Here is an 11649-nt window from a genome sequence, read left to right as displayed (position 1 = left end):
TTGCCGGCTCATCTTCATTACACAACACCGAATAGACCAAATTAATACAAGTTCATACAACACTTAAATGCAACAAACAAATAACTCTCTAGCTAAAGCATTTAAATGCAACAACAAATACGATCAAGATCGCAACTAAGGTAATAATGGATCCAACAGCATAATGATACCAAGCCTCAGTATCGATGGCATATTTTCTAATCTTTCTAATCTTCAAGCGCATTTTCTCCATCTTGATCTTGTGATCATCGACGACATCGGCAACATGCAACTCCAATTCCATCTTCTCCCCCTCAATTCTTTTCAATTTTTCTTTCAAGTACTCGTTTTCTCTTTCAACTAAATTTAACCTCTCGGCAATAGGGTCGGTTGGAATTTCAGGTTCAGATACCTCCTAGAAAAATTTTCTATGTCAACTTGATGGGCATAATTTGTCATAAACACGAAATGCAACTAGTTTTAAAAGAGAATATACATACCACATCCGAATCATAACAAGGACTAGGGCCGACGGGGACGGATATCAAAACCATGGCACTATATGTATAACAAACAACGTACGGGTAAGATAATTATACGAGTAACTATATATCCAAATCACACACATCAATTTTTATATAAAATTTCATGAACAAGAGGCTCACCACAAGGTGGTGCCGGCGACGGGACGGTGCGGGCGATCGACGGTGGCTACGATGGAGATTTAGAAGGCACTAAGTAAACCACACCTACATATGCAAACTAAGTGTTATTTTTGACCTCAAATTGCATATAAATCAAATACTAGCACATATATATATATATCCTCCCAAATTACTAAACTCACAAATTAATCACTATATAAACCAATGCAAGAGCTAATCTAGCAATGAGAGATGAAAGGCCAAAGTTGCTAACCTTTGTGATCATTTGAATGGATGAGGGCCTTCAAATCTTGACAAATTTTGGGCAAATTTTGTGATGAACTCGAGAGGAAGAAGGGAAGAACATAGGAGAGGGCCGGAGAGGGGAAAGGGGGAAGAACAGAGTGCTGGTGGACGAAGGGTTTATATAGGACGACCTTTAGTACCGGTTCGTGGCACGAACCGGTACTAAAGGTGCTGGAGGGGCCCCACTCTGATAACATCCTGCCACCACTCTCATTAGTACCGGTTCGTGGCACGAACCGGTGCTAAAGGTTCACCACGAACCGGTACTAATGAAAGCGGCCCGGCTAGCCGTTGGAACCGGCACTAATGTATACATTAGTGCCGGCTCAAATACAAACCGGCACTAATGTGCTTCACGATTGACCCTTTTTCTACTAGTGGTTGTAAGTAAATAAAAGTGTGATGATCATCATTATTAGAGCATTGTCCCAATGAGGAAAGGATGATGGAGACTATGATTCCCCCATAAGTCGGGATGAGACTCCGGACGAAAAAAAGAGAAAAAAAAAGAGGCCATAAAAAAGGAGAAAAGGCCGAAATAAAAAAATAAAAAAAGAGAGAAAAAGAGATAAAGGGGCAATGCTACTATCATTTTACCACACTTGTGCTTCAAAGTAATACCATGATCTTCATGATAGAGAGTCTCCTATACTGTCACTTTCATATACTAGCTAGTGGGAATCTTTCATTATAGAACTTGGATTGTATATTCCAATGATGGGCTTCCTCAAAATGCCCTAGGTCTTCATGAGCAAGCGAGTTGGATGCACACCCACTAGTTTCTTTTGTTGAGCTTTCATACATTTATAGCTCTAGTGCATCCATTGCATGTCAATCCCTACTCACTCACATTGATATCTATTGATGGGCATCTCCATAGCCCGTTGATACGCCTAGTTGATGTGAGACTATCTTCCCCTTTTTGTCTTCTCCACAACCACCATTCTATTCCACCATAGTGCTATATCCATGGCTCACGCTCATGTATTGCGTGAAGATTGAAAAAGTTTGAGAACACCAAAAGTATGAAACAATTGCTTGGCTTGTCATCGGGGTTGTGCATGATTTAAATATGTTGTGTGGTGAAGATGGAGCATAGCCAGACTATATGATTTTGTAGGGATAGCTTTCTTTGGCCATGTTATTTTGAGAAGACATGATTGCTTTGTTAGTATGCTTGAAGTATTATTATGTCAATATTAAACTTTTGTCTTGAATCTTATGGATCTGAATATTCTTGCCACAATAAACAGAACTACATGGATAAATATGTTAGGTAGCATTCCACATCAAAAATTCTGTTTTTATCATTTACCTACTCGAGGACGAGCAGGAATTAATCTTGGGGATTCTGATACGTCTCCAACGTATCTATAATTTTTTATTGTTCCATGCTATTATATTATCTGTTTTGGATGTTTATGGGCTTTATTATATACTTTTATATATTTTTTTGGGACTAACCTATTAACCCAGAGCCTAGTGCCAGTTTCTGTTTTTTCCTTGTTTTAGAGTATCGCAGAAAAGGAAAATCAAACGGAGTCCAATTGACCTGAAACTTCACGGAACTTATTTTTGGACCAGAAGAAGCCCACGGAGTATCGGAGTTGGACCAGGAGAGTCCCGGGCTGCCCACGAGGGTGGAGGGCGCGCCCCTCTGCCTCGTGGACAGCCGGAGGTCCACCGACGTACTTCTTCCTCCCATATATACCCATATACCCTAAAAACTTCGGGGAGCACAATAGATCGGGAGTTCCGCCGCCAGAAGCCTCCGTAGCCACCGAAAACCAATCTAGACCCGTTCTGGCACCCTACCGGAGGGGGAATCCCTCTCCGGTGGCCATCTTCATCATCCCGGTGCTCTCCATGACAAGGAGGGAGTAGTTCTCCCTCGGGGCTGAGGGTATGTATCAGTAGCTATGTGTTTGATCTCTCTCTCTCTCGTGTTCTTGAGGTGGTACGATCTTGATGTATCGCGAGCTTTGCTATTATAGTTGGATCTTATGATGTTTCTCCTCCTCTACTCTCTTGTAATGGATTGAGTTTTCCCTTTGAAGTTATCTTATCTTGATGTATGTCTTGCGTGGGATACCCGTGGTGACAATGTGGTATTCTATTGATCCACTTGATGTATGTTTTGGTGATCAACTTGCGGGTTCCGCCCATGAACCTATGCATAGGGGTTGGCACACGTTTTCGTCTTGACTCTCCGGTAGAATCTTTGGGGCACTCTTTGAAGTACTTTGTGTTGGTTTGAATAGATGAATATGAGATTGTGTGATGCATATCGTATAATCATACCCACAGATACTTGAGGTGACATTGGAGTATCTAGGTGACATTAGGGTTTTGGTTGATTTGTGTCTTAAGGTGTTATTCTAGTACGAACTCTAGGGTTGTTTGTGACACTTATAGGAATAGCCCAATGGATTGATTGGAAAGAATAACTTTGAGGTGGTTTCGTACAGTACCATAATCTCTTCGTTCGTTCTCCGCTATTAGTGACTTTGGAGTGACTCTTTGTTGCATGTTGAGGGATAGTTATGTGATCCAATTATGTTATTATTGTTGAGAGAATTTGCACTAGTGAAAATATGAACCCTGGGCCTTGTTTCAACACATTGCAATACCGTTTGTGCTCACTTTTATCATTAGTTACCTTGCTGTTTTTATATTTACAGATTACAAAAATCTTTATCTACCATCTATATACCACTTGTATCACCATCTCTTCGCCAAACTAGTGCACCTACACAATTTACCATTGTATTGGGTGTGTTGGGGACACAAGAGACTCTTTGTTATTTGGTTGCAGGGTTGCTTGAGAAAGACCATCTTCATCCTACGCCTCCTACGGATTGATAAACCTTAGGTCATCCACTTGAGGGAAATTTGCTACTGTCCTACAAACCTCTGCACTTGGAGGCCCAACAACGTCTACAAGAAGAAGGTTGTGTAGTTGACATCAGCGAGGCGGCGCCCCTCCGGCGTGTGGCGGCCGATCTGGACGAGCCTGGCCAGATCCGTGGTGTGTTGGACGCACGCCGGCCCTGCGCATTGGTCCTGTGATGCTGGAGCAGGCGCCTCCGTCCATGATAGATGCGGGATAAAGGGGCTGATCTGGTCACTGTAGGCTCGCCGTGGGCGGGGTGGACCACGACTCCATGGCTTCTACGACTAGGTTCTGCGGCGGTGGCGGTGCGAGACTGCATGGACGAGCTTCTATGGGCATGAGTGAAGGTGTGCGGCGATATGGACGAAAGTCATGCACGACCAGAGGCCGGTGGCGATGGCGCCTCTGGGTGTCATTTTCCTCCTTGGAGGCGTCACCTGAGGTGTGTCGACATCTTCCTCGTGCTCGGATGGTGGTTTGTCTCCGGGCGAAATCCTAGGTCCGGTGTTGGATCGGCGTGATGGCGGCGTGTTTGACGTCGTTCCTCTGTTGGGAGCATCACATTTGGAGACATTTCCTGGAAGCTCTTTGCGGCGCTCCTCCGGTGCTCGCCGATGTTCAAGGTGAAGCTCCAGGCGCAATGTACGAAATCATCGATGAGTCCAAGACGAAGCTCTTCCTGGGATCGACCAAGTCCCGCCATCTACCCCTGCTTCCAGGGTGGATGGTGCATTGGTGAGGGAAGTTGCAGTGGGAGCTGCTGCTGTCTTCGGAGGTGGTCGGCGTTGTTCGAGACGCGGTGGTGATGCTTAGCTTCGGACAGGTGCTTCGGTTGTGTAGTCATGTTGTTTGTGGTGGGTGTAGCTCTATGCAGCTATTAGGGCCACAATTTTTCCTTTCTCTTTTGATCCTCGGATCTTCACCATGTTGTTCTTCCGCTGCTTTCTGCTAAATCTGAATCAAGCCAGCAATTTGCTGGATCTTTCAAAAAAAAAAGTTCTCGATCACTCTCTCAAAGTTCTCTCTATCACTCTCATTTCCACCTTTCAAAAAAAGGAAAAAAACTTACATCTCCCATGTGTCTCACTTTTCAGTTAGCGGCGGTGATGTCCGGCCACTCTCTGATGTTAGTGGCACGACGTAACAACTAAGTGTCGATTGTGTCATCGTTTTCGCATGCACCAACGTGGTCGCCTCGCCTAGGTTGCACCATCTTAGGATGAGTAGGCAGGCTCTCTCCCTCTGCGTTGAAGTCCCTACCTGAACCGTTGCACTCTCACTTCAATAGCACAACCCCGACGCCATGGTCCTCTCCCTCAAACGACACCCTCCCCCCTACCGTTGTTATAAACTAGGTGTTGGGGCGCGCCCGTGGCGCGCCTCTTGAGAGAGAGCTGGGCGGGCGCGCCTCTTGAGAGGGAGCTGGGCAGTGCCAGCTAGTGGTCGACCCTTTAACACACTTTTATGTTTTGATTAGCATGTGTGATGATTGTGTTAATTAAGAAATTGAGATTTCAAGCAGAGAATAACAGCAGAAATAAATACATATATGCATAGAAGCTCCATTATGGACCTTAACATGAATAATCTGACTGAGAACAGTGCAGTTTACATAAACAAAGGCATAGGTTTGACATCTTCATAAGCATTGGATAGCAGGGTCGAAAAGTAAATTATAGGTTCATCACGGGATAGGTCATAATTAGGAGTACTTAGTGCTAGATTATAGTGACACAAGATTTGCGGTGTATTCAATGGTGCATTAGAGGAGCTGGACGGTGAGAACCAGGCGGTACTTTGAAGTGACCCTGAAACGAAAAGCGCAGATGTCTCCTTCGCGAATGTTGGCACGGCGACGAAACTCAGACCAGTTGGTGGTTATAGTGGCCCTCTTGTCAGTTCCTACCATAACGCGACATTCGGTGCACAGACGGCCATTTGCAAGTCTGACCATGAGTGTATCATTGTTTGGATCAATGTAGTCCAGCAGGTTCTCTTTAGTAGTGTACCTGAAAATACTGATACAAGAAAAAGTGATTTACATGGACACAGATTGTTGTGTGATATGGAAGATAAGAGTGTGTTTTTGAGGTTACCATGCGCTGGCCTGGCTTGGTAAATGTTTTGTTGATTGTGCACACATAGTACTTGATGTCAAATGTTTTGTTGATTGTGCACACGTAGTACTTGATGTCTGGCTCTTTGTGCCAGAACATAGCAAAGAGAGCGTCTATGTGGCGTTCAGAGAGCTTCACGCCATTACCCAGTAACAGTGGTCTTCAAGCTCACCAAAGTACTGGATGCCACCAGGTGCTCCCGCATTCAATTCAATGTAGGTGAGAAGCAAGTATCGCTTGCAACAGCCGTAAATGTCATAGTTTGTTTGGGAAAAGAAATTACAGTTATATAACAATATAGGCGGGGTTTAGGGGCTGTTTGGATTGAACCCAGACCAGCCCTACAAAAACGATGGCGTGTAAGAATTTTGGTGAAGAAAACTGTCGCCTGTCGTGTGCTAGTATAGAATCACAAAGGTTGGCTAAAAAATTGGCAGCCATTGGAAAATTCGGCTGCAATCAAAACGGTTGCCCACACTGTGGTCAACAACAACAAAATTATTGGTGAAATTTAGACCTTACATTGAATATTTGAAACAAACAACAAGCCTAACTCGGGCAGGAAACCCCTAAGCAAGAGAATCTGCCTCAAAACCAATACTACGTTTTTCTGTAGGCGAGAACATACCTGAACAACCTAAATAAACTGAAGTGCCACTCTCTTGCATTATCTACATCTTCCCCGATTGCTCCTAAATCTTAAAAACCCATGGCCCTGGTGTAGATATGTAACCCATCATTTAGTAACCATCAAACTTAATAGTAATATTTATGATATATGTAAAAAGGGATCAATGACATCGTTGAAGCTCTAGCAAGTTAAAGTTTCAACTAAACCTATTCAGAATTAATTAACTGTAGAAAAAACAGATTAGCGAGGAAGCATGAATCATGTCTAAGAGATCGGAAAATGGCATCGATAATCTGCCCACATAAATCATGCTACCTGTACCATGGGAAGGAACAGAAACAAACTGAGAAGCTGAGTGCACCTCTAAGAGATAGAAAAATGGCATCGATAATTCAGCTTTACAGCACTCGGCATACCAAAAAACAGCACCATTGAATTGTCAAGGTAATCAATGGTAGAGTTAAATTACCCTATTGAAACTCCATTTTGTTGGCCTAGTTCCCTGAATTTCATTTGCTGACACATATAGCCAAACAATTAGGATAAGATACCTTATTTGAGTTTTATGCCAATGGTTCCAGCCACGGAAAGCATTTGTCAATCTGTTGTCCAATGATTGGCGATCAAATTGATCCAATGTGTGCAGATTCTTCATGAGACCCAATTCAATTGGAAAAACAGAGTTAGTCAGTAAATAATTGACATGGCTCGCCCTCACCTCCATGGGATCCATTTGTAGTACCATCTAGAGTAAAAGCTAGAGGAATAACATGAAAGCTTCAGGTTGTATCGCTCCCCTTCAAAGAAGAGCCAAATAATAGCAGTGGAAAACTTTCAGTCTCTTTGACCACTCTAAAAGCTACTCTGCATGAGGAAAAAAGCAATGCTATTAGTAAGAAATGGTAACTCATCCTCAGGTTTGGCAGAGGAAACTATAACACATGTCTATCAACTCACATTATTCAGGTGACAAATCCAAAAACAGCAAATAAGGCAATACTTAATAAATATACTTCATAAGACTTGGTTTCCATCAAGTGAAGAACCATAGACAGAGGTAAAGCAACTTATAACATCAGTCTAAAAAATTCCACACGTTTGTACTGATATTCAAAGAGATGCTTAGCACCCAAGCAACTCGCTGAGGAAGTCGATGTCGAAACATCAAAGGTTAACAGATGGACCTGGAAAGGCCGTCACTGCTACAATTTTGCTGGGCACCTCCTACATGGTCACAGATGGGTCTTTTCCCGAGGCAAGTCTGGACCATATTTTGATGGCATCACAAATACATCTTCCACTCATTTTCATCGGCTGACTGCAGGTGACGACACATGAATTAAAATTAAATTTAATATGTGCTACTAACTCGTAAGCACATCGAATGCTTATCAAGCAAATAGAGACAAATCAAAAGAATGGCTCCTGAGGAAGTCATATAGAATGTGCCTTCCTGTTATAACAGGGGTGCTCATGTCCATCGTTTCACCGCGAAATCCATCCTTCCGAAGTTCCCAGTAATAAGATTGGTTGTCATTCCATTTGTTCAGACCTTATGTTCTGAAAGGAATCATACCATCAAAAACTTCCACTCAGTTTAAGCATTTAACTATACCACAAAATACTTAAATGAATTCCTAGCACAGCAAAGGGAGGAAACATATCAATTACCTTACCAAATAAGCAAGACGCCAGCACGTCGAATAATTGCGATAATCCATAGATATCAAATCCCGTTCTTGCAGGCATTACTATCCCAACAACTGCAACAGAAGATCAGGCATTATTGCTCACAAAGTATCAAAACAGATCGCTCTTACTCAGTGCATGTTCTTAACTACTTCATTATAGCAGTTGGCTGGAACGGGACGATCACGAGAATGGGAACTGCGGGGAGTAGTTCTTCAACATACAAAATCACATAGGCTCATCCAGTTAAATTGATGACCTTGTGTCATTACAATGTGATAAAGATAGATCTGATTGTACTACAGAATTCATGGTATAAAACGTCCAGCTAATTACTTTCAAAAAAGAAGAGGAAAGAGAAAGCACAATTTCAGAATATTAGAAGGTTTCAGTGTTTAAATTCTTATTAGGACAATTTGGGCAATAGCTTTACTATTTGATTCAATTTCCGGTGCAATTTCTGAGAAAAGAAACAAAAATCTAAGTCATCATATGAAGGAGACATAAAAACACCTGATGAGTGTGAATGAACCGATACAGGTAGGAATCCAAGAACAACACACAAACACCCATGCATACACATAAATACACAATGAACCGTACCTCTATACCAAAATATAAGACATAGTACTACCTCTATACCAAAATATAAGACATTTTTACAGTTGAATTAAAACTGTATTTCACGTCTTGTATTTTGGTATGGAGGGAGTAGTAGAACAGAACAGAGCCCTTGTGTAGTCACAGGTAAAACTGACTCGCTGGGTATCTCTCTGAAAACAAATTACTGGCTTTATGTGCAAGTGAAGTAAAACCAAATCCATCGGATGGAAATATGTTACAGCTGAAAGAAAATGAAAAAAGGCATCCATTTCCATCAATGTGCGTACCCTGCCTTCAATTAAATTCTTGATTGATGTCGAACATGACCATCAGGTTTTTATTCACGGTGCAATCGACCAATAATACATATATAAATGATTGGCTGAAATAACAATGTGTGTGTCTCTCAGTCTGAAAGCAAAATTTCTCTCTTTCTCCCGAAGTACAGATCAACAGAGATGTTCATCGGTTCAGCCTTGGATGTGCTAACCTCAAAGAATGTGGTTCTGGTGACTGCCCAGTAGAAGAGCACCGTGGCCAGCGCGAGGTAGGCGCCGATGACGACCCCGGTGGCGAATATCTCGTTCAGCTTCCAACTGTCCGGGCTCCGCGACGGCGTCACCCGGTCCTTGGATATCGCCATGATCGTCCCTGATCAAAGCATTTCGGTCAGGCTATGTGTTTCAGTATGGTCTGAAACTTGGCACCAAAGTTCAGAGGTGCTACTACATTAATTACCATCGTTGAGTATGGCTGTCCGGGCTCCGCGACGGCGTCACCCGGTCCTTGGATATCGCCATGATCGTCCCTGATCAAAGCATTTCGGTCAGGCTATGTGTTTCAGTATGGTCTGAAACTTGGCACCAAAGTTCAGAGGTGCTACTACATTAATTACCATCGTTGAGTATGGCTGTCCGGGCTCCGCGACGGCGTCACCCGGTCCTTGGATATCGCCATGATCGTCCCTGATCAAAGCATTTCGGTCAGGCTATGTGTTTCAGTATGGTCTGAAACTTGGCACCAAAGTTCAGAGGTGCTACTACATTAATTACCATCGTTGAGTATGGCTGTCCGGGCTCCGCGACGGCGTCACCCGGTCCTTGGATATCGCCATGATCGTCCCTGATCAAAGCATTTCGGTCAGGCTATGTGTTTCAGTATGGTCTGAAACTTGGCACCAAAGTTCAGAGGTGCTACTACATTAATTACCATCGTTGAGTATGGCTGTCCGGGCTCCGCGACGGCGTCACCCGGTCCTTGGATATCGCCATGATCGTCCCTGATCAAAGCATTTCGGTCAGGCTATGTGTTTCAGTATGGTCTGAAACTTGGCACCAAAGTTCAGAGGTGCTACTACATTAATTACCATCGTTGAGTATGGCTGTCCGGGCTCCGCGACGGCGTCACCCGGTCCTTGGATATCGCCATGATCGTCCCTGATCAAAGCATTTCGGTCAGGCTATGTGTTTCAGTATGGTCTGAAACTTGGCACCAAAGTTCAGAGGTGCTACTACATTAATTACCATCGTTGAGTATGGCTATGATGAGCACCATGAATGGCGGAAAGTCGTACTCCCATATCGACACCAGAAGAACAAACCCAACCTGCATCCATTCGAGTCAGAGAGGAAAGAAGATCACTGGAATTTCTACTACCAGGTTAAATTGATTTGCTGCTGCATTCTTACAACTATCCGTATGGTGATGCACACGGCATAAATCTGCACCGGCAAGGTAGTAGAAATCATCACAAGCAAATCCCAGTAACTGAACTGAATATTTGTAGCGTTGGCAATGGCGTCGAGGACCCAGACTCACCGTGTAGTTCTTCATGCGCTGGAAGATGGCGCAGCTGGTGAGGACGGCGCAGACGATGACGCCGAGGCCGGGCTCCGTCAGCACGATGTCGGTGGCGGCCCGGGCGGCGTCCGTCGCGTCCGACACCGCGATGCCAATGTGGGCCTTCTTCAGCGCCGGCGCGTCGTTCACGCCGTCGCCCATCGTCCCGCACACGTGGCCGTTCGCCTGCAGGAGCCGCACTATCTCATGCTTGTGCTCCGGGAACCCGTCCGCGCTCTCTACCAGCTCCTCCACCGGCGCCGCCGCCGTCGCCGCCGCGGCGGCTGCCGAACAGCGCCGCCGAAGAGGGCTCTGTGTCGTCCACGGCGATCGGCGCTCTCCTCCGGCGAGGCCACACTGCAGCCGGCCGCTGCAGCTTCTCTTCGTCTTGTCCGGCCACTACAACCGCGGCGATGAGATCTGCGACGACCGGCGAGGAGAGACGCAGAGGAGGAGGCCGGCAGCTCGGGGAAAAGGAGGGGTCGGAGCAGATGCAGAGGCAGAACGAGGGAGAAGAATCGAGGAAAGGAGAGGAGAGGAAGCGGCGGCGGCGGTATCGTCGAGAGATGGGGTCGTGCGGAGACCCGGGGCTAGGTCTTGCCAAGTGCTTTCGATTACGTACCCGTCTCGTGTTTTTTTTTCATCGCTGGCACAGTAAAGAAAAGGTTACTCGCCCTTGTAGCGACTGTTAAAAAAGGGTTTAATGTGGGGGTCGATCTATTTTTTTTTATTTTTTTTGAGGATGGGGGTCGATCTATTTGGAAGAAGGCCTCGAATGGTAATGCACCAGGACCAGGCCAATGACTATGTGTAAGCTCCGGCGGAAACGCTTTTTATATTATGGGACAGAGAATGATAAAAACGTTTTTATATTATGGGACGGAGGGAGTAGTATTTTTGTATCAGTTCTTGAAGTCTTTTTTCTATCATCGTAATCCCATCTTTGTG

The 11649-nt window shown here is 44.6% G+C and overlaps 1 protein-coding gene across 3 annotated transcripts; it reads right to left on the bottom strand.

The window, feature by feature from the left end:
- Window positions 1–5396: 5396 nt before the first annotated feature.
- On the bottom strand, window positions 5397–11274 carry LOC147967522 (plasma membrane ATPase 2-like). 3 transcript variants are annotated; one of them, XM_087525325.1, is made up of 12 exons: window positions 10681–11274; window positions 10551–10583; window positions 10386–10467; window positions 10229–10298; window positions 9915–10141; window positions 9601–9827; window positions 9353–9513; window positions 8242–8333; window positions 7755–8130; window positions 7122–7434; window positions 5919–6654; window positions 5397–5840 (listed from the first exon to the last, which is right to left on the bottom strand). In XM_087525325.1, the coding sequence occupies exons 1-5, from the start codon at window positions 10861–10863 to the stop codon at window positions 10003–10005; spliced, it is 507 nt and encodes a 168-aa protein (XP_087381451.1). In that variant the 5' UTR covers window positions 10864–11274; the 3' UTR covers window positions 5397–5840; window positions 5919–6654; window positions 7122–7434; window positions 7755–8130; window positions 8242–8333; window positions 9353–9513; window positions 9601–9827; window positions 9915–10002. The 3 variants fall into 3 exon arrangements, with proteins under 3 accessions (XP_087381451.1, XP_087381452.1, XP_087381453.1); XM_087525326.1 differs by having other exon boundaries at window positions 8247–8333; XM_087525327.1 differs by lacking the exon at window positions 10551–10583.
- Between the last annotated feature and the right edge of the window lie 375 nt (window positions 11275–11649).

This window comes from Triticum urartu, chromosome 5A (genome assembly GCF_056163025.1).
Source record: "Triticum urartu cultivar PI428250 chromosome 5A, HENAU_Tu73, whole genome shotgun sequence".
NCBI classification, from domain to species: Eukaryota; Viridiplantae; Streptophyta; class Magnoliopsida; order Poales; family Poaceae; genus Triticum; species Triticum urartu.
This window is presented reverse-complemented; position numbering and strand designations above follow the sequence as displayed.

Bases quoted from the DNA above. Each gene is read 5' to 3' on its own strand.
- LOC147967522 (XM_087525325.1), bottom strand. From the start codon at position 10,863: ATGGGCGACGGCGTGAACGACGCGCCGGCGCTGAAGAAGGCCCACATT. The intron at 10,299-10,385 runs GTAATTAATGTA...TGCTTTGATCAG, and splicing joins CATAGCCATACTCAACGATG to GGACGATCATGGCGATATCC. The intron at 10,142-10,228 runs GTAATTAATGTA...TGCTTTGATCAG, and splicing joins GACAGCCATACTCAACGATG to GGACGATCATGGCGATATCC.